General features: G+C 36.7%; 1 protein-coding gene across 1 annotated transcript in view; it reads right to left on the bottom strand.

Annotated features, from left to right (window-relative positions):
- Nucleotides 1-7,210: 7,210 nt before the first annotated feature.
- The window catches only part of RSPO3 (R-spondin 3), a 75,515-nt gene continuing 59,061 nt past the window's right edge, over nucleotides 7,211-23,664 (bottom strand). Inside the window, exon 5 of the mRNA XM_081139596.1 lies at nucleotides 7,211-8,419. Within this exon, the coding sequence (XP_080995722.1) occupies nucleotides 8,232-8,419 (188 nt within the window). The 3' untranslated portion in view covers nucleotides 7,211-8,231. The remainder of the gene's footprint in view (nucleotides 8,420-23,664) is intronic.

Genomic DNA, 23,664 nt, shown 5'->3' with positions numbered 1-23,664 from the left:
ACTTTATTAATGGAACTAAGAAAAGTTAGCGCTCTGTCATCCCACCCCATCCGAAGCTTTGCCTCCAGATGTTATTTCGTATTTATTTTGCAATGTTTATTATGACAGTCCAAGCTGTTTATGTTTTAAAGATACATTGGTCAGTTTATTTATAGAGAGACAGCTTCTTGAAATGAAGACAATTTACTTTGGGTGTGTGGATTAAAGCGACACAGCACTAGGAAGAAAGGGGGCGCCTAGTTTTCTCCAGCGAGTTTTGTTTTTCCTTTCGTTATGAGGACGGTGTGGTTGTTTTCTTTTCTTTTTCAATCCGGTAATGTTTTAGATGATTTACCCTGTGAGAAAGAGTTGAGCTCCCGGAGCTGTTAATCTGACAAGAAACCAAAGAAACACAACTCAGATTGGGTGAGCCTGGGTGCATTTGCTTACAAATCTGGCGCTGTGGAGGGTGGAATGAGATGTTCCCAAGGCACCCAGGACAGAGAGCACTTTGTTTTGTTCTGATAGGATCGCCGGTGCTTCTGGAACCAGGCTTGGTCCTGGCTGTGGGACAAGGGGCTGTGTGGGCACTGCTCTGTGCAGTAGGTTCGATGAAGGTTCTGGAGGCCACATGTACTAAAAGGTGCTGGTAGCCCTTTCCTTTATGTGTTACGAAATAAAACTATATTAAACTGCAAAACCAGGGTGAGAAAGTTCCACAGTTCTCAATTCCCTCATTGTGCCTTCAATGCCACTTTGGTAACAGGGAATAGCATTTCTTTTTGAAAATTATTTTGGAATATAATACATTTTCCCCCCCAAAATTGTTTGTCTCTACCTCTGCTTTCTTGAGTCCCTTCAGAATGTGCTTCGTCATTTTTTTTGTTTTTGTTTTTTTAATTCTCACCTGAGGATAATTTTTCCATTGTTTTTGAGAGAAAGTGGGGAAGGGGAGAGAGAGAAAAAAAATCTGTGTTGACTGGTTGCCTCCCGCAAGTGTTGGGGCAGGGATCATGCCTGCAGCCAAGGTACGGGCCCTTGACTGGAATCGAACCCAGGACCCTTCCTACCCGCCGACGCTCTAACCACTGAGGAAACCAGCTAGGGATGCTTTGTCTTTCTATTGGGGCATCCAGCATGGAGTTAGTGGGAGCGCAGGCGGTGCGGGGAGGGCACTGCAGAATAGAAGCCAGGAGTGCCAGGGCCAGTGGGAGCTGGGGGAGCACTGAGAACAGATTTGGACTAGGCCCTATGGGGCCCTTAGAACCATAAAGCCATACTTTGCAGAAAGATTGAAGCCTGTTTTTGCAAATTAGAATACCTAGGGGATTCCACTTTTAATTATTTTCTTCTACTTTAGTGTTATTTTTCTTTGCACATTTAAAGAAGTCATCTGGCAATTGGTTTGTTCTCTGAAGTATTCTTCTCAATTCACTTTTAACTTAATGGTTGAGTGTTGTATAGTGTTTCAAGTAACTAACACAAGAGAAAACAGGACAATATGCTCCTTTTCTTTGAGGATCTGAAATTGTCTTACACCAGGCTGCTTCTCCAGCTGAAATGCTACTCAAAGGTCTATTTTATCTTTTCCAATCCTTTGAAGCACTGCTTGCGTAGCAAGTCGAGACCTTCATTTTTCTACCTAGTTCAGTATTTCAGTCATGATCGCTTTTACAAATAAAGACACTTTTCTTCAAACTTATCCTTAGATCAGTGTATCTCTTTATAAAAGTTAGACTGCTGCATTTTCTCATTTTCTGGGGTTTTTTTTTGTATCAAAATGTATAAAGTTATAAAACTACAAAAGCGATACTTTTCCTTATCACTTTTACAGACTAGAACACTTTAACATTTTCTATGGATGCCACGGGTAGTTCAGCAATTATTATGAAATAACTAACCCAAGGCCTTTAACCTTCAACTAGAGACTTCATAGAAAATTTTAGGAAAATATTTATATAGCCTATGCATATGAGAATACTAAGTCTAATTGGGTAGGTTATTGACACACTGTTGCTAATTAGCTATACAACAAGGATGGCAGACTCTATAGTTTGATTACTTATTTATTTAAATGATGGCTTATTAATGGATGATGCTATCGTCTGAATGTGTCTCCCCACCCCCAATTCATGTGTTGAAATCCTAATGTCCAGTCTGATGGTAGAAGGAGGTGGGACCTTTGGGTGGTACTTAATTCATGAAGGTGGAGCCCTCATATTTGGATTAGTGTACTCACAAAAGAGGCTCCATAGAGCTCCCTAGCCACGTGAAGGATTCACCACATGAGGACACAGCAAGCAGGTGCCATCTCTGAAGTAGAAAGTTTGCTCTCACTAGATACCAAACCTACCAGCACCTTGATCTTAGACTTCTAGCTTCCAGAAGTGTTTTCTATAAGTGACTCAGTCTCTGATATTTTATTCTAACAGCCCCAAATGGGCTCAGGCAGATAGGAAGTTCTTCTACTGACTGGTTTTATAGTCATTTCCCAAAGTGATTGTATTAAACTTGAAACAAGAGATGCTTTTCTATAATAATTTCTCTTTAAGCCTATTAACTTTTTAAAAAAATATTATCTTTATTGATTTCAGAGAGAGGAAAGGAGAGGGAGAGAGAGAGATAGAAACATCAGTGATGAAAGAGTCATTGATGGGCTGCCTCCTGCACGCCCCCAACTGGGGATCAAACCCACAACCTGGGCATGTGCCCTGACCAGGAATCGAACCCCAATCGCCTGGATCCTAGGCCGACACTCAACCACTGAGCCACGCCAGGCCGGGCTCTATTAATTTTTAATTATTTCTTATTTGTCAATTTAGTCTATATTGATTTATTATGTAATTGACTATTTGTTTTTTGTGGGTGGAAAGGGTGGAGGCAAGAAAACTGGTACTGGTCCTGAATTTCAGATTGCTTAGGCATGTAAGAATGTCTATACACAAACAATCTATTTTGATGATTGTGGTCATGGAAAGGATAATTGAAAGGTTAAGGTTGGTGGTGCGCAGGCAGGCTAAGTAGCCATCTCAGAGGTGAATAAAGAAAAATTGAATTTATTTAAGGAAAAGGGGATGGGGCTATCCAAAGGGAAGGGCTACATAGCACTGAGTCAAAGGGTACTGGGTCCATGATGGCAGCAAAAATATACTTAGGACAGTGAAACAAGGAAGAGCATAGAAGTAACAGGAGAGCCTAAGCTGGGCTGCTTTGGTTTACTGAGGAGTTAGAGAGAGAAGGGGGCCTTGGAGACAGGTTCAGGGGGTAAGCCTGGGACCAGCTGCCACTGCCCATTGCTCCCCAGGTTGCAAGTCTTGTGGGGCCCCCTCAGAGGGAAGAAGGAGGAAGGAGATGGCGCTGGCAGATTCCCTGGTAGGGAGAGAGAGCTGGGTCCTTTGTCCTGAGCATATTTATCTCTTTCTTGCAGGTGAATATCTCAGGGGAGGTCTCAAGGGAGGGTCCAATAGAATATTCATTAACTTTCCAAGTGTGCTCTTTCAGGGTCCTGGTCTCCACGATTGGTAGGTGACAAGGCAGGAGGTCATTTGTCAGTGCAGCGGGTCCTGAGGCAGCCACAATGAAATGCATCTGGTTTTGCTGCTTTTCTGGGCCTGGAGCTGAAATACAACTGATGCCTAGATGTTATCTTTAGGGAGGAAACACTCAGGGGGTCTAAACCACATGACCAGCAATATGCTAGGGGAGGATAGGTCACCCTGGCGACAAGGCTCTTGTTTTTCCAGTTTTGCCCCTTGCTAGGCATCCGGGGCTTTCTGCCCTGGTGAGTTTCTGTACCTGGCCCATCGCCCTTGCTCTGTTCATGTCTGTCTAACAATCATTTTCATAATAAATGTGGAAAACCTGGAGACCTAGAACAGCATATTCTAATAGTCTCTTCTTTTCTATAAATAAATAGCATTTTGGATTTGACTGGATCATATGGAAATACAAATGAAGCTTTATTCTCTGGACCCTTTCACATGCTGCATATTAAGCTGTGCTTTAAACATTCTACAGTCAACAAGCGGAAATATTGGTTTACCACAATAATTCATTCTTCCCCCTCTCACTCTAAAAACTTCAACATTTAGAAGGAGACTAGGATGGCAATCAAGAAAGCTAGAATTCATTTGCATGAAAATGACTCACTTTCCTAAACTAACTCTGCTTGTCTCTGTCTTGTTGGAATCGTAAATTATTCTCACTGCTGGTTTGGATAAAACTAAAATAAATTTTCCTGAAGCATTTGGTCTGTTCCTGAAGTGAGTCATAACCATTTTTTACTATGGGGAAAAAAAATCAGTAAGGGCAAACTTAGTGATAAATGGGACCTGCTTCTAAATAATTACATGAGGAAAATCCCTTGGATGTTGAATACCAAGGATTTTTATTTTTGTTTTTCTAGTTTTGTTTTGTTTTGTTAAACTACTACTTTCAGTGTAAAGAGCATTTTTCCTTAGTTTTTCATTAAAAATAGAGGAACTTACTAAATTATTTCTTCTCCAAGTTACTCCTAGATTAATTTCTAAATCATTAGGTAGTTTTTTCCCCTCTCAAATTAGCCAAGGAAAGAACATAAACAAGCAAAGTCCAGGACCAAAGCAGGCAAAGTCCAGGAGATTGACATTGCCACCAGGGAGAGCCCAATGCCCCAGGCTAAGAGCATGGCTTTTTTTCTTGCTTCTTTTTTTTTTTTTTGTAGAGGAGAGGCAATACAGGTTGTCATTGACTAGCTGTAAAGATGAAAGCAAGAGACCCCAATTCTTTTGGGGATTATAAGTTTTCTTTTCTTTCTACCCCCAAACTTTGAGTTGGCTGAGCTATTACAGAACTTCCTATCTTTTGGAAGGTTGGGACCCACCAAGAGTGTGCATGGTCTGGGGAGAGAGAGCATGCTTGTTAGCATCAACTGACTCAAAAATGTCTGTGGTATAGTATCAAGATTTAGTGGTAGCTTATGTTACTGTATCTGGGCACCACAAAATTTATAAAGTGAAGTGGTGCTTCCTGCTCCACCGTTGACACAGTTCCAATGCCAGCAGCTACAGAAAAATACGCCAGTGGGAAAGGCTGCAGGCCGCATTCTCAAATTTGTGCATGCAGGAATTAGTGCTTCTGTTAACTCCTTCTAGGGAAGGATATGGATAATTTCCTCTAAGGGTAAAGTCTCCAGTGAGGTCAACATGTGAGGAATAAGGAAAGGAAAGGAAATCTGTTGCTGTAGTTAGTGAATGGCTAGCAATAATACTAGCTTATATTTATTGTGCTTTACAATTTTAAAGCACTTATAAATGTATTATATCACTTCAGATTTTATTACAAACACAGATGACTGTAAAATTTTTAATGCATTGTTAAATTGGTTAAAAGATTATGCCTCTTGCTTAAAATCTATTTGTGATGAAAATTCAATGGGGATAATTCAATAGTACATCAGTTAAAGCTTAATTATCCAGAAAACATTGGTAATTAAAATTATTATTCAGCTTTTTAAAAAAATGTTTCTAATATGCATTTTCCAATTGTCTATTTTAATTTAATTTAATTTTTTTAAAAACATATCTTTATTGACTTCAGAGAGAGGAAAGGAGGGGGAGAGAGAGAGATAGAAACATCAATGATGAGAGAGTCATTGATCGGCTGCCCAGCCCGCAACCCGGGCATGTGCACTGACTGGAATCGAACCCCGATCGCCTGGATCCTAGGTTGATGCTCGACCGCTGAGCCACGCCCGGCCGGGCATACTTTTTATTTTTTTAATATATATATATTTTTATTGATTTCAGGGAGAGGAAGGGAGAGAGAGATAGAAACATCAAGGATGAGAGAGTCGTTAATCGGCTGCCTCCTGCACGCCTCTTACTGGGGATCGAGTCCACAATTTGGGCATGTGCCGTGATAGGGAATTGAACAGTGACCTCTTGGTTGTTCATGGGTTGACTCTCAACCACTGAGCTACGCCAGCTGGGCACCAACTATCTATTTTTAAAAGTAAAACTTAATCTTTTGACTGTCTGACCATATTTGAACAATATTTTCCATTTCACACAACTATAGATATGGAAGTGTAAGATATTTTTCCAACTGTTTATTTATCAGATTGTTTTATGGTCATGTAATTCTGTCTTCTGAAATTACAGTGTTGCCAATTTTCCAGCTAATGGAATATTTTTACTAGTACAGATTCTCCTACAACTGTATTTTAATGACTGTGAATAAAAGTGGTTATTATTTTTTTGCCTGCCTTCCTTTCCTTTCTTTCGTTTTTTCTTTACTGGCTTAGATGATGGATATGTTACTCTTTGAATTACCTGAGAGGCCGAATGGGCAAGAAAAGGTGTGTGATGATTAAAATACTGATGTTGACCATCTGAAGTAGCTGGGAGAAAGTGAGGCATATTTGAACAAAGCTGTTTTGGCATTTCCAATAGAAAAGATTTGTTGATGTTTCTTCCTGTATCAATGCAATTCTGAACAAGGACTCAGGGAAAAGACGACAGTGTTGGGAAATATCCTGCTTACACTGGAAGAGCAAAAATTTTGTATTTTGGAAGAGCAAAAGAGAAGTGGAAAATGAGGTAAGCCAATCAGTCCACATGAGCAGTGCAGGTGGTGGAGGAAGTGTGACCAGAGATAGGCAGCCAGAAGCCCAATTCACTGCGAATTCTTCAGAAAGCAGTGATCTTTCGAGGGCTAGGAACTGTGGTGGACAGAGCAGCTGTGCACCCTTCCATCACAACGGGAAGGTTAAGGTAGGTCATGCGATTCTGTGCTGCACGCTGAGGTGCCTCTTCCTGCCCTGGGCTGGCTGTGTCTTCTGTGAAACACTGGTGAAGCTTTCAGCTAAGGTGACTTCAATCCCTAAAAGAGGTCCACAGACTGAGAAAATAATGGAGAAGAAAAGTCAAATGTTCAAGACACAGGAGGAACCAACATAAAAGAAAATATGCTAATTTCTAAGCAATGAAGGGGAGGCAGTGAAATAATTTAGGGAGGCCTATACATCTATAACTAGAATTTTGTTAATTAGAATAAGAAAATAAATTGAATAAATATCTCCTAATGCCCTATAAGTAAATCTCCATTGGCTCATGTCCAAAGGTGAATCTGAAAAGAAAGCAATGAGAAACATAATATGTTCTGAATTATATAGGATACAGGATTTCTTTCTAATTCATGACTCTGGAAGAGAAACAATTTTCCAATAAAACAAAATGAACCAAACTTTAAAAACTATCAACAAATATATTTATTGTGGTGGCTTTCCCCCCTACTAGATACACCTTGTTAGAAAGTAGTATCCCTTTTAGTTCCAGGTGGACCATTAAGCAGGTAATAAAATGGTTTCTCCCTCGTTGAGAAAGAAAACACATGACTTTGCAAACGTGTTATATTCTCCTCGCTCTAGTTTTTGTGTTCTACGAAATCAGAATTTTCTTCTAAGTATGATTTTGCTTTTGGAAGTAAGTTACAGGTACATGTTTACAGACTTATATAACCCAAGGGGTAGCAGAGGCTGAACCACACAGTGCTGACATAGACTGGAGACCTGTTTCAGGCAATCACAACCCTTCACAGTTTTGTAAAGCACAAAAGTCATCTCCAACTCTATGGTTTCTTCCACATTTTGCCTTTCTCCAATCCCATACAGTATATTTAACTCTATGTGCACTCTCATGCTTCTTATAGGACAGGATGAGGGCAACAGAACCGATCTTAAAACAATTGTTTCTGTAGTAATAATTCTTATGATTCCAAATGCCAGGCCCTAACATCTGAGCACTCTCTAGATCTTCTGGACAAAACAACACTGTCCTTTGAAGAATGTTTATCTCCCCTGATCTCTTATTTATTTTGAAGGGATACTGTATCTTTGAATTTTCAGAACTATCTTTTGCTTCTTAAAACAATAGCTTGAAAAAATATATTTTATAGGGAAAAGATGTTGCTTCTCCAGATGTCATCATTAGGTTGTTACAACTTATAGCCTATTGATAATTATATACAAAATTTCTTGTCTCTTAAAAATGCACAGAAGCACGTAAGGTAACAATTCGAAAGCATCCCTTCTTTGAACTTTGGGCTCTGTTGTTAACTATGCTTGTATGAAGATATAGCGACTATCTGGAATGTCGTTTAGACTGAGCAGTAACTGACACGTTGTCCGTTCCCGATCCTAAGGCTAGAGCACCTGTCCTGGGCATCTGGCTGAGATAGCAGCATCACGAGTCTAAACAATCTCTCGGGACCCTCTAGTGCACAGTGCTGACGGACACCGACTTCTGTTGTTTGTCTTGGCCCTTTCGCTTCTTCTGCTGCTGTTTATTTTCCCGTTGTTCTGGGGTTTCTCTGCTGGGTTCCAGACCTTTGTTATCAGGCACTGCGTCCTTATTTTCTTCTTTATTAAGTTTTTTTCTTTTCCTCTCCCTTCCTTTTTTTCCTGAAATGAAAGGATACGCCTTTAAAAAATGCATTCAACTATATTCTATTTGGTTATTCTAAGTTTTTAAAAATGAGTTAATTTTCTCTTAGGTTGCATACTATATCCATAGATACCAAATATCTACTGTTTAAGTCATTCACTCGCCTACTCTTTATTAAGTCCATGTTATATTTCAAGCAATATAAATATGAAACACATACAAAATACAATGTAATGAAGCAATTAGTAGGTAATAGTGCTGAATTCTAGAATGTTTTCTTATTATAAGTTTGGTAATGTTTTACATGGTATTTATGGATATTTAACAGAAAGTTTTGAATGTATTCCTTGTCACATAACAAATTTATTAATGAGTATATGTTATCTGGCTATTATTGGGGCACTATTTTGTATTCAAATTTTTCCAAGTAGCAAGTGCATATATGCAATCTGCCAATATATCTGCCTTCCTTGTACCGGAAGAGAATTGATTTATATAACACATATGCAAATAATGGTTCATGGGGAATACCAGGATAACTGTACGAACTTTAACACAAATACTTATATGTTGATGTTAATTTCCATTGCAATTTCTCTGCATGCAGAGGCAGTGGTGACTATAATATCAATAACCCTAGAGTATAAGCTACAAGAGCAGGAACTTTGTGTCTTGCTATCAGTCAAATAAGCAGATAGTTACTGTATATATACTGACTTCCATGGAGACCTCTGACATTAAGCTGAGTTTGAGGCATAGATTTTAAGTCAGGTTCACACTATGAGGCATTTTACAAAGTGGAACCAACACAACTTTAAAGGTTTTGATGTGGAAAAGCATATTGCGAGGTAGACTGTAGCCAGGGTAAACAACTGAATTTCATTCTGTTGGTATTGGAGAATGGCTGAGAATTTTAGAAGAGAGTAATTGGATTAAAGTGTCTGAGCCTGGCATCAAATGGGATGGATTGTTTTCATTTATTTCTAAATAGTGAATTAACTGGATATTTTACTGTCATGTAAACAGTTTACATATACAGTCAACAGTGTAAAATAATTTCTGAGAGCATGGTTTTAGTAACATCCATTAATATATATAACCCAATGAGAAATTACTAATTAATTCAATATCATAGTAGATGAAAACTAGGAGCCAACTATTTCTTGATATGGAACAAATTCTGATAATTCATTTTCCCCCCTACTGAGCCATGTAAAATTTGATATTAGTCTCTGTCTACAAAAAGTAACTTTGGACAAAGGTATTTTGGGGAAATTATTTGCATGAAAGAACCAAAATATTTTCATGTCCTGAAATAGGCTGCAAATATTGAATTCAGTGGTTTGGCTTTTCTTTCCTTGAGCTCTGGTTTCAGAATCCCAGGGAGTAATATTATTAATAGTGCATACGTGTACTCGGCCAATACAGTCTCCTTGGATTAATGATTTTATGCCACGACTAGCTTTGTCTGAGACTGTATTTACAAAAGCTTTCAGTTATTTTATGAAAACCTGCCTTTTAGGCTCAACATAACACACCTCCAAATTCTGGACTGTAAAAGGACAATTAACAAAAATGAGAGTTCAAACTTCTGAAGCAAATATCAAATTGTTTTGGATATATAAAGACGAACAAAAAACACTGGAGTTGACTATTAGGCCCAGGACCAAACTAGTTGTACTGATTTACCAATTCTATTTTTCTTCTCACTGAAAAGAAGACTGCTGGAGTGATAAGATTCTTGTGGAAGAAATCCATGTTTTGCTTTGTCTTGTCTGCCCCCGCCCCGCCCCATCCTGCTTTTAATTACTACACATTTGAAGTGTTGACCTGCACTTGGTAACTAAATGGAGAAAACTGAAGTGTAAATTTACCTTAGTGAAATTTACCTGTAGCATAATTTAATTTTCATAAAGCCTCCCAAACTGAAAGAGAGGAATACTGATTTTCATGGTATGTGCTTGGTTTTCAGAAGGACATGGCTGCAGAGGTTGGATTACATAATATTTCCATTTTTGAGGAACATTTTGGAGGTGTTCAAGATCAACTCTAAAAAAATTGTCAGTGAAAATCACTCCAAAGTTTCATAAAAACTACTGACCCCAAACAAAATGTTACTTTTATGGAAATCATCCAAAAGTTCAGTGTTTGACATTGTTCTCTTGATCATGGTCCAACATCTTACAGCTGTGATCCCAACCATAATGTTTTGAACACATAAGAAATACATTGTTTCTTTCCTGGTCACAGATTGATTTATATGTTTTTTAGCCACATGTGACAACATACTCAACTTACAGTGCATTTCTGCTTATTAGCAAACTGATATGATTATTTCTTAAGACAGGCAGAAACATTTTTGGAAGTAGCTTGAAACTCAGTATTATAGTTTTATTGTCCAAGGAATAGCTATTTAGTCTGGGCGGTGAGTGAGAGGGGAGGCTCTTGTAAAGTAACAGGAAACTAGCACATTGTACATTGTTGTTGCCCAACAGAGGGCTATTGCACAATAGAAAATGGGATTATTATTTTTTACAGGCCATGTGTTAGTGGTTGGAAACGCTAACTACCCTTTTGCATAAATAATATATTTTCCTCTTGTTCAAGAAATAAAATAGAAATGCAGAAGGGTGGCTGTAGTCCATTAAAAATCATGTGCAATTTGGGAAATTTTGCAAGGTTTTCATTAGAGAGGCCCTCTTTTTCTATTCTGGTGACTTTTCATTGATGTGGTCAATAGTTATTTTTATACTTTTTTTTTTTTGAAATTTTGCAAACTAAGCATTTCAGTTATCATGATCTTACATATATGTTTTTGTATTGTCATTCACTGATTATGGGTGTATGCATGTGCACACATGCCCAAGAATTGAGCTGTAGATCATGCCTATGATTAAAAGAATGTTCATCTTCCCTTAATGTTCCAGCTTAAAGGGTGGTATTTGGATAGAAACCATCAAAAGGGAAATTGCCACTAGCAATCAAGTACAGTTTGAGCTCTTACAGGGAAGCACTGTGGTGTCCTGTTTAAGACAACCGTCTTCAGAGTCAGAATATCATGGTGTTTAAATTCTAGGTCTGCCACTACCTGTTGTGTAACTTTTGTCACATTGTTGATATCTCTCAGAATTAATTGTCTGATATTTAAAATGTAGATAATCATTACTACTTGTTAAACTTTGTAAGGATTACACAAGATGCTTGCAAAGCACTTAGCATAGTGTCTGGAACACATTAATCACGGGAAAAATGAAAGCTAATGTTATTAACTCATTACGCAAACATGTATTAAACCTCAACTCCATGCCAAAAATTGTGCTAAAACCTGGGGATACAAGTGAGATATGGAGACAGACACATCAATTACAGTCACAAGCTAATACTAAAATAGAGGTATACACAGAATTCCATTGGGAGTACAGAAAGGGGAGCACTGAACTCTGCCAATGGAGATGGAGAAGGACTCCCCAGATGGGGCGATGTTTGAGCTGAGCCTTAAAGAATGAGTGAGAGTTTACCAGGCTGCTGAGGAAAGAAGGATGTGTGGACAGTGAACAATATGTCAGTGGCACGAAGGCTTGCAAGGACATGGTGAATCTGGAAAACTGAGAGCAGCCTTCCTTGGTTTGATCATGGTCTATATATAGCATATTACGCAGAGAAGCTGGAACGATATACAGGACTTGATTGCCATATTGGGAGTTTTTCTGAGGACCAGTGGTACTAAAAACTGGAGAAGGGCAAGTATCAGAATCTGAGAGCAGGGCAAAGTTTGGGTGTTTCTGTGACAAGTTTAGAAAGGCCAATAAGATGTTTTGACCTATAACTTTATTTCCTATTTCAGAAACACTTCTATAAGTGATAAGAATCCATAGAGGGAGTGTAGGAGGTGATGGAATTTATTTTTGAACCTCAGCTTTTAATAGTAGCTAAAATCTCTGTTCAGGCCCTATAGCCAAATATTATTTAAGAATTTGTTGCAAACCAGTAATCAGTACTATCACATAATTGAATAGATGGTTGACATTTCTGAGACTCTGAAATTATTTTCCATTAATATAAAAAGAACCATTATGTAAGCACTTCCTAGGGCCTTCAGCAGACTAGGCTTCCAAGCATAGATGACTTTAAAAATGCAGAGTTCTAGGCCCCGCCCCTGGAGATTATAATTCAATAGTTCTTATGATGGGCTCAGGAACCTGTAGTTAATAACTTCACCCCTAGTTTATTCTGATGTGCACTCCCAGAAGATCCAATTTTCTTAAACATATACTCTCAAAATTTATTTCACATCATATAGTTTCTCATTTAATTTCTTATATGTTTTCCAAATGGATAGCAAATATTTTTGACTCACTGTTGCTACTAATTTTTAAGGCAAGTTTTCTGATTAGGTACATTTAAAAGAAACACCTAGATACAAAATAAAAATCAGTTGACGATTGTCCTTTGAAAACCTCTTCAAATAGAAATATGAACTAAAAAGCATAAACATGTAAAGGGAACAAAAAGAGAAGGAAAAGATCCTGAATTATTTTTCCTAGGTTATATATTACATATTTAAGTTCCAAATGAAAATAGTGACTACAGAAAATGCTCAATACCCTTTTAAATGTAATGAGGTTATGAATAAAAAAGTTGCTCCCCTATAATTACAAATAGAATCTAGTTATTAAGAATTACTCAAAATATAAATATCAGTGCATGATTTTTTTGATATTTAGAAATGTCTGTGTGTAGGTCTTTAGAAAAACTGCCGCTTAGTGAAATTCTTAAAAGACACCACTAAGAGGAGCCATTGAGCTTTAAGTAGCTCCACTTCCAAGACACATTTTTTTTCTCAAAAAGCTAAAAATGCATCCCACACTCTATCTGAGGACTAAATATCACTGAATCTACAACTAAAACCAATTAAATAATTATCCCATTAAAATTAAAAATTTTGCTAGGTCTTCTTTTTCTTGGGTATGGAATGAAATTCAGTTGAAACCTGTGGCTTTATACCTTCAAAAAGGCACAAATGGTGTGAAAATGCAGTTAATGTGATGATTTTTGAATCTAGAATTGGACCTGATTTTTATGTATAGAAGATGAAAATTCCAACTTTTGTTTTTTTTTAGTTAAGATATCACCAGGGGAAATTTGCAAGCTCAGGGGAATTGCTACAGTATAACTTCTTCAGCAAATATGAGCTAATATGTAGATATGCATTTAAAGGCCTTTGACTTGTGCGTTAAGAACAGAACATCCTGACAGGAGTGAAGAACAAAGCTGAAAGTCAGCAAGGCTAAATTCCTTCTCAGCTACATTATTACCAAGTGGAATTGATTTGAGAAATGTATTCAAACCCCTTGTCTTTTGTTTGAGTGTTTTAATAAAATAGAAATACTTATTTTCTTGCTATTATTTTAACCTAGAAATTATAACAACATGGTGAAAGTGAAATAATAGATAACTTTAAAAATATGCACTTAATTTCTCCAAATAGAAATGTAAAGCTACCTGAATTATCTACTCCATAATTTTCATATGTGAATTCAATTGCATTTCTGTTTAACTTTCAAGATACTTCTGATTAATTATTCACAGAGAAATAACTTGACATGTCATTACACACTCTATTGGATGCTGTTAATTTGGGAAATTACCTTGAACCTATTTTTGCAAAGATAGCTCTGATCATTAAAACATATTAAGATGGAAATAGCAGTTTGCCACCAATTGAAAAGTGCCCATTTAAGAGATGCATTCTATTTGTGTCACATTCTTTTGGGACTTCTGAAATAAGTCTGTCCTGATGGTAGGACACAGAGGGTAAATTTTAGGAGGTGAGAGGATTAACCCAAGCTTCTTAACATGCACTCAGGGTCCTCGCCCTCTGTGACATCCATTTCTATAGCTTCACACTTCTTTTCCTAGTGTCCCCTGCACTCCACTCACCACAACCACAGTATTTATTGATCTCACATATTTGATGTATTTACCTGGAATGCATTCTCTATCCCTTGCTCTAACCTAAATCTTTTCCTACACTAGCTTATGTATGATTCTCTTGTCTTTGCCCCACAAATTTCCAATTAGTAACCTGTTGCAATGATCAAGATGAAGAAGACATGGTGATCTGCTTTGAAAAATAGTAAGAGTGCCTGGCCGGCGCTGGCTCAGCATCGCCCTAGGATCCAGGAGATTGGGGTTGGATTCCCAGTCAGGGCACATGCCTGGGTCTTGGGCTTGATCCCCAGCAGGGGGCGTGCAGGAGGCAGCCAATCAGTGACTCTCTCATTGATGTTTCTCTCTCCCTCTCTCTCTCTCACCCCCTTCCTCTCTCTGAAATCAATAAAGATATATTTTTTAAAAAATGGAAAGAGTAATGATACCAAAAATTTAATGAGCACTTATATGTGCCAGGCAAATTTCTAAGCAAGAGCATTCTCTATTATAACCGCAGTTAACAGATGAAAAAAACGAGGGCTCTTAACCCGTCCTCTTTTGCCTCCACGTTGTCTCAAGAGAGCACAATGTGACATGATATGCTTGTTTTATTTCACACTTAAGCTACTGAGGGGGGGAAAAAAGTGTCCAGGTGTGAACTTATTAAGTAATGGGTTTTATAAAAATTAAGGTTTAGAACACACTTAACCTCTTGAACTTTGGATTTTCTGAGCAGCAAGTTGCTCATCAGAACCTAAAGGCAGCACCATTCAGTTACCTCGTTCTCCGTTCTCCTTTTTTATTGCCATAGGCATATTTGTACCCCTCTCCCAAGCACGTAGAGGTAAGATACAATATATATAAATTGAAATTATTTATATGGTATATCTAATTTAGAAACTTTATTTTACATTTAGATTAGCACTATTACATTTTGAAATCCTAATAAAATGATCAGAGACTTTTATATTTTGTCATACTTAATACCAAAAAGGAGAAAGAAAAACTATATGAATTTAAAATTTAAAATCCCACTGAGGTTTAAATGTAGTCCTATCAATTTTTTTTTTATAAGAAACATCCTAAATATCAATAATCACATTAAAAAAAAATCTATACTTCCATAATCTGGATTAAGATAATGAGCTGCTTATGCTGAATCAAATACATTCCTTATGAATCAATTATATCAATAGGTCTTTTTAGATTTTTTGTCCTCTGTTGTTTTAATAATTTTGTTACCCAGTGGAGACTTAGGAGCTAAAATTTAGAATTTTAGGACAGCTCCTAAGTCAGCTGTCCTGACAGTTTCCACAGCCCTATCAACCGAGGTAACTCCATTCTACCTCATTGCATCTGTTGCCCAGAACTCCAGCCTGGACCCCTTGATTTCAAAAAGGACATTAACTAGAGTTGAAAAGAAACCATTAAAGGTACTGAGTATTGCATCCTGGAATCTCTTCCTGTTGTAAATCAGTATTAAAAGATTAGTTAAAAGTGAGAAAAGGAAAAGTACCCAAAGATTTTTTACTATTTGCAATATGTACAATTTTCTCATTACAAAAATAAAGGCTATCCTGTATTTCATTTTATAATATTTTAAAAACATACAGCATTACAATTTATATTACATAACAATCTTAAGTTTAGTATCCTTAGTTAGCTCTGTTTAAAAAATATTAACTGTCAACTCAGCCAGCATGTGCTATGAAAAAAAAAGTTTAGTATTTCTTTATGTGGGCTTATTTATCTTGACTCAACCACCTTTTGATTAAAAGTTCATTTAAAATTAGTCATTTCAGTGTTTCTTTTTTCAGCGAAAAATCTCTTAACTTGACTTTGAAATTCTATCCACCACATTAGACTAGATTACAAAACTCTCAGGAATCCAATCGCAAACATTAACTTACGTGTTGAAACTTTCTGGACCTAAGCATGTTTGCATAATGTGTTTTGAACCAGATCTTGGGTCTTAGACAATTGTATCTATCGGATAAGCGTGGGCATATTCTGAGCTTTACTTCCTGTCAAAGGGTGTGTTGATAAATTTCACCTATTAAATCCAGTCAAATTTTGTTCATTTCTCTTGCCATAAAATTCACGACTAGTTTGTACAATGAATATTATTGCTCCCTTAAGAAAAAAAAATGGGTCTGTATGTATCTTGATTATATGATATGCTGCTTATGAGCTTCTAACGAGGAGACTTATGTGATACTGTTTATCTTCATGTTAGACAGTTGTGTGGCTGGCTCCTCTACTTCAAAAGCCATGGAAGCTTGCCTAGTAGCACTGTCAAGTGTCCTCCCTGAAATTTTGAGTTTAGACCAGTTTTCTCAAAGAATTAATGATTATATAAAAAACAAAGTGATGTGTTTATCTTTTTGAAACCCATACTCTACCTCGCTTCACTCATCACTGCCCACTCCTGACTCATGCTGGCTGTTACCTTATATCTCAAGGTGGAGAATATGTGTGAGTCTATGAAATGTTTATGTTAAATATTTCTTTCACATCATCTTTTAAAAATCTATTTCAGTCATATAAATATTAATAAAAACCAGTGAAATAGCCTCTTTGAAAATTCCTATCATACACATATTGGCAAACTTAAAGTATGCAAGTAGTATCACAGATAGGTTTGCTATAAAATTATTTTAAAGCAGAATACACAATTGTCAGTGATTTCTTTAAGAAGTTTGGAAAAATTATATGTTTACTATTTCATTATAATATTTTTTTTAAAGCTTTAAAAAAGAATTAAAGCAAAAAACCAAAAACTTAGCATTCTTTGCAATAAGTTAGTTTGCCTAATTTTGTGTCAACTTAAAATTTAAATGTAGCTTTATTTAATATATCTTTATTTAACATATCACTAATCAACAAATAAATTGAAAGTATTGCCTAAAGTATAGATGAAAATCTGAGTCTTAAAAATATTTGCTTCCAGGTGAATTTTTATTTTCTTACTCTAAACCTGAGTTGGCAATCATTACCTCAGCCCTAATAACACATATTAAAGTAACACAATAAAGGATGCTTAAATTTGTTGACTTATCAAATTCATTTACCTTAGAAAACCCAGAAACCTCACTTGTATGAATATTTGATTCTGAAAGTTAATAATATTGTTTGAATGTTTTCCTCTCATCAGACAGCGCAGTAATAGTCTTTTATGCAGAGCTTAGAATAACACTGGTATTTGAATTTTCCCTGTTTTTCTTTAGTTAGATGTGTAGGCTCGCATTTGAAATACATGTTCTGGAATCTGTTTATGGTAAATATCCACCAAGTGCCTCCCCCTCCTGCCGTTGTTTTTTTCCCCAAGAAAAAGAGAATCACTAAGCCAAGAGCACTGTCTTCATCTTTGATGAAATATAGCTTTCCAATTAACAGGAAAGCCCTTCATTTCAAAAGACTGAACAGAATGCTACTTGAAAATTCATTCCAGCTGGTTAAATTGAAGAACTGAAAGAATTCCAAAGAAAGAATATTCTCTTGGCATTTATCATTTGATTTTCATTTGGATAAATTTCCATTTGCTCCAAGAACTTGTCTCAGAATTTTGTTCTTCTGAGACAGAAAAAGAAGTGTTGATAGCCACGTTTGACTGTGCTACACTCCCTCCCTTACCCAAATTGTCTTCTCAGTTGTATTGACAGGAGGGGGTGGCCTCATACTTGCTGACACATTTGCAGTGATTGATTATACAAGAAATGTTGATATTATTCTAGTCTCTTTCATCATTTTATACTCTAGCTGCCTCTGCTGTCTAATTCTTATTCTACCAGAGCCTACTCTTTCTTTTCTTTGAAGCTTTTTACTGTTCTGTGGGGGGGGGGGGGGGGGAAATGTAACTCTAATCAGGAATTACATCACAAGGAGAAAAACAAATACCAAATCTCTTACTTAGCGTTGCGCTATGCCATGATATTTTTAGTAAAGATGTCACACACTTTTATAGCTATAATTTAATATTTATTGATTGCCTATGTAAAGTTAACATTTTTATGCGCCTTTATTGCATTCTCAATTTTTTTCACTTTGTTTCAGTATTTTCTTTCTTTTTGTGTGTGTGTTCAAACTCCATCTCAAACTTTTGATTTCTTAACTAGTTTGGAAAACATAAAATACCTCACTTAGCCTCTACTATATTATAATTTGTAAAAAATAACTTTTATTCATAATATAAATGAGATCTTCTAGAAGATAATGCAAACTTTAAAATACTTTTTCTTCCACCTTATTTGTTGGTGCAAATATCTGTTCTTAGTTAGAAATACTTTCCCCATGCATTTCCATAACCAGCAAGAGAGCTTCTTGTAATTATAGTACTTCATCAATAGTGGTTACATATACTTGAATGGAATACAACTGACTTAATTACTTCAATTTTTTTGGCAGTTGAAAGTTTAATAATCTAGAAATATCAACCCTATAATTAAGCAAGATTAGTAAGATTTTATTGTTTCTCGTTTTACAGCTTTTCACTGTGCTTCCTCTATTATTGTATTGGTGCATGTTGGAGTGGAGGAGGAGAGTTGGGAGAACAGACACATGTGCAACAAATGTGTATGTATGTTTGTGTATGTATATATAAATATATATGCACATATTTATTTATAAGTCCCTTCCCACCACAGATGGAAAAGTTCTATTTTCCTGGTGGATTGAAAAATGTCAATTAAAGGACCAAGAGCCTGTTTTTCAATTTAATTTTCAATAAGTATGAAAGGAGATTCATCGTATATACAAGAGTTCTTCAGAAATTTGAACCCTTAAAATAAAGAGACTTTGCTAGGTTATATGACTTTTAACTTTTTTTTTATCAAACATTATTTCTGTATGTCATGCCATGCACCTTCTCTATTTTTGTTCTTTGAAAACTTTCAAAATGTTGTGGGATAAATAGCATATGTTCCTCTAGTAAGCACCCGATCAATGCAGAAGAAATAAAGACTTACTTTTATTCTTTGGGTACTCAACTTTTTATAGGTGGGTTTTCCCAACTGACATTGTCATTAGAAGCCCAATTTTCCTCCTCTTTCTTTGCTAACTAGTTCATTTCCTTCCATTGTTTTGATTGGGTCCCTAAGTGTATCATAATATATTATCTACTGAATTTTCATGTATATTCCAGGCCCTTTTGCAATTTGTCAGGTGATACTGAACCATGTTTTTATTTTGTGTAATATTAAGAAGAACAATATAGTAGTAATAACTGCATCTATGATAAACTTTTCTTTATAGAAAGTCAAACTTAATTTTGATTTCCTATAAAAATATTAAAAGAGAAAATACAATTCACAGGACAGGTTATTTTCGAGTGGAGTGGGGTGGATAAGACTGGGGCTTCCTGAAGTAGGTTACTGATTCATTTTGTGCACAGAGAATCTCAGAAGCATATGAGGCCCACATATCTGGTCAGCACTGATACCATTGCTCTAAAGACTGTGGTAGCTTTGCCTTTCTCTTTGGCAAGAGCCTTCACACACTAGCTAATCAAAAGATATCTGTTGAAGAAATTAAATGAAAGGATGACTATTGCTCTTTTTTCTTGGTCTCATATTTGTCCTTTTATTTGAGAAGGAGTTGGGGAAGGACAGACATACAGAGAGATGCTTTGGATGCTATTTCCACATATGCCAGCATGCTGTGATTACACAGTATTTCAAACAACTTGTCTAAATGACTCCCATTATTACTGTGGAGTCCTTAGGCAATTAGCCACTTCTGTTCCAATATCGCTTCAAGTGGCTACAGCCCACTCCAGAGAGCTACATTGTGGTCTCAGGGAAATAATTTTGACTTGTCATGCTCTAGAAGATCATCTTTGGGACCAACCCAAAGATGAATAAATTGATTGTTCTAAGATTGCTTAAGAAGAGAGCTTAGAAAGTCCAGTTTGCAAGAGAGATTACAGAGGATTCTACTCTTTTCTCCTATTTTGAGAAGAAATTGTAATTTTAGAGCAGTTTTGGGGATTCAAAGGCACTAAAAGCTTCACAGAGGTTGGGAGTTTGGACCAGAGTCTAGCTCCCAGCCCAACGCTGAAAATCAGTGGCCTAGCACAATGTTTTTGAGGCTGGAAAATAAGAGGTGGTCAGGGAGAGGGACAGAAAGGGGAGGAGAAGGAGAGGAGAAGGGCCTTTGGGTGATTGTGAAAGTTTAATGATGGCAAAATAACCTTCTCTTCCGAAAACTGTCTTCTATTGCACGAGTAAATGATGCTTTATCTGGTGGAGTTGGGAATGTAGTCGTCTTTTAAAATAATGACATATGACCCTGGCTCATCGGGGCCCAATCTTGGAGCTTTTGAAGTGGCACTACAGTCTCAGAAGTCTCATTTCCCTTTGAGTTTTGAATGGCTGTGGCTTTTTTGTAATCTGTTGAACTTTGTTTTCAGTGGAATTCCCCCCAAATGAAGGGCCATCGGATACGTGATGAAACTTCTAATTTAAGAGGGTGTGGCAAGGGCAGAGATGACATGTGTAATACAATTAATGGGGAGAGAAAGTGCTAGAAAAGACTTAAGCAAATGAGATGAAATTTAAAGAAATCGTGACAATCCCTAAAGGAATGAACTCTGTCTTGATCAGTCTTCATGGAAATGAATAATTATTGCTCAGTTGAGTATTTAAGAATCAAATAAGATGATCTTGAGGATAAAAAAGCCAAATAAAAAATTTTTAAATGTCTTAAAGGGATAGTTTTTGATAACCCATGTTTTTGGTTTTTTTTTTCTAAGCAAAGTGAATAATCTTCCTGTGTGCCTGAAGACCATATTGGGGTAGCAAGAGGAATATGTGTGATCACTGATTGTATATAAGCTTGTCCCTTATCTCCAGGGAAATTTTAGGAAAGGGGGTAGTGGTCAGGAGGTGATCAAAAATATTGGGGATTAAAAATATTTAAGGAAATCTGAAGAATTTAAAAATTGGCAGATTTGTCTCTGCTGTGCTAGGGGTTGGGGCAAATAGGAAGGAGAATTCTTTCTTCTCCATGACACCTTGGCCACCCTTAATCACGCACATTTTGGGGCCCTACGAACTCTGTTGGTACTTTTTAGATGCAGAGGCCTTGAGGAGCTCAGCACAAAATGTCTCTTGGGCACCATTCCCTGCATATGAGTAGGTCTGGGTGAGGGTGTATTAATCTGCCCTAACAAAAACTAATACTGGTCATTTCTAAAAACCAGCAAATATTTCAGAGATCACTGAATGATATAATAGATGATTTTCATTGCCACTTACAACACATGGTAAGCAGCTGTATTCTTTATGTGTGTTAATATATTTAACATTTTTTTGTTTGTACACGGACTCAACATATTTACTGTACTAGCTGTTAAATATTTTGAAAATTACTCTTTGCCTATATACATCCTTCAAGATACTTGTCTAAGGTGACTGTCTCCATGAAGTCTTCCCCTATCATTCTCTAACAGATTCCGAATGAGAAAGATCTGAGTCTGATTCTCTGCTAAACCATTTGTCTTTGTCTCTCCTTGGGGTGGTTACTCTTAAGAACTCATTTTTAAAAAATGTGTGCTTAAAAAATATGTGTAACATTAAATTAAATGTCGAAAGTCTGAAATGAGTATCAGAAAATGTACATTTTAGACTTGGTTATATTACTTATCAGCAATGTGACCTTAAGCGAAGTCCTTTCTGTGTTTCCGTTGCCACATTTATTAACTAGAATGGGTGATTCCTGTGATTCTCACTATGTGGGGTAGGTGTGAGGAAAAAATGATATATAAGTACTTAGAAAATGTAAAGAACTGTGATATAATAACCCCTAAAATGATGAAGATGATGGGCCCTCTGAAAATAGTTGAGTGAAAGATGACACTTTTGGAAATAGAACAGCTTTAATCTGATGAGGGTAAACCTCAGAGGTACTTAATTCCTTCAGGACTTTTGGTGTAAGACCTTAACTCATTCAATTCCATGTGCTTTAGTAAAATTTTGAAAATTCACCTCTTACATTATCTCTCAAATGCGTTACTCCTTCCTCTATCTCATTTAGTTCAAGTGTCAATAACGTCCAGAATGTATTTTTGCAAAGGTCATGTTTTTTTGTTTGTTTCCTGTTGTTTTTCACCTTCCTGTCAGGTTACCTCCCTGTAGTGCAGAGGACTGGTCTGTTGTTCCTTTTGGTCTCTTTTTAAAACTCTCTCCAGTGCCAGTTCTCCCACAATTTGGTTAACATGGTTTCAAAGGCCTTCAGAATCCGACTCCAGCCTATTTTATAAGGCACTATCGCTCCTGAATTTGCTCTTGTTATACGTGCCTCATTATTATCTGGTCACATCAGGCTATTTCTTGCTTTTGTGCCTTAGATGCTGCTCCTTAATGGAAAAATTCTACTTGGCCAACAAGAGGTGATAACAATTTAACTCCTCTGTCTTAGAGCACTATACCCGCCCATCTGCTTTGCCATTATGTATTTCCAGCCCACTCTCCCATGACATTCTGAACCCTCAAATGAATCTCACACATATTTGTATATCTTCCTTGTAATTTCACTTCGAACATCTAGCACAGTCCCTGGCATACAGCTGCTATTCAATACACAACTTTGAGTGAAAGGAGGAAAAGGCAGAATGCTGAACGCCAGAATTACACAAAGCAAGATGAGTGGCGATACCACAAGGCCTACACAACAAAATAGTTTAGTGACAATTTTACACATAAAAATAGATTTTGTAGTTGGACATCAATTTATTTTATTAGATTACTTTTCCTTGGTCAAAATTATATTACTTTGTCTCTTTCTTTATGCTGTTCTTAGTAAAGATGTCCTTGCTTTTTGTGATGATGTGATCTAGTAAATAAAATTGTTCTATATGAGGCATAGTGTCATTACATCATCCCAGCTGGGAGCAGTGAGGATACAAGGCTTACTCACAGTATCATCGCATCCAGCTTCCAATTTCTAAACTTCAGTATGTCCTCTGATTAATATGCACAACACATGCATTCATGCATTAAGGATGATAAATTTATTCATATTTTTCTACAGTTTGTTTATAAGTAAAATTAACTTTCCTTTTTAAATCAGTAAGAGATAGTTAGTATGGAAAGACAGAGAGAATAATGAAAGGACTGGGCAGACTTAACCGACTCTGTCAACAATTTCTCATTGAGGAAACCATCAGTGTGAGTGTCCAGTTCACAAAAATGAGCAATGCCAGTTAATGTTTGTCCTTGGCTTGGTGACCATCAACCTAGGGTCCACTAGGAGAGTATTATGTAAATTGGGGGCCCTTCAAATTTCTAAGAAGCATGACCTATTTTTCTGGAACAGCTACATGGTAGGCAGACTA

Source organism: Miniopterus schreibersii (assembly GCF_964146895.1).
Source record: "Miniopterus schreibersii genome assembly, chromosome: 6".
NCBI lineage: Eukaryota > Metazoa > Chordata > Mammalia > Chiroptera > Miniopteridae > Miniopterus > Miniopterus schreibersii.
This window is presented reverse-complemented; position numbering and strand designations above follow the sequence as displayed.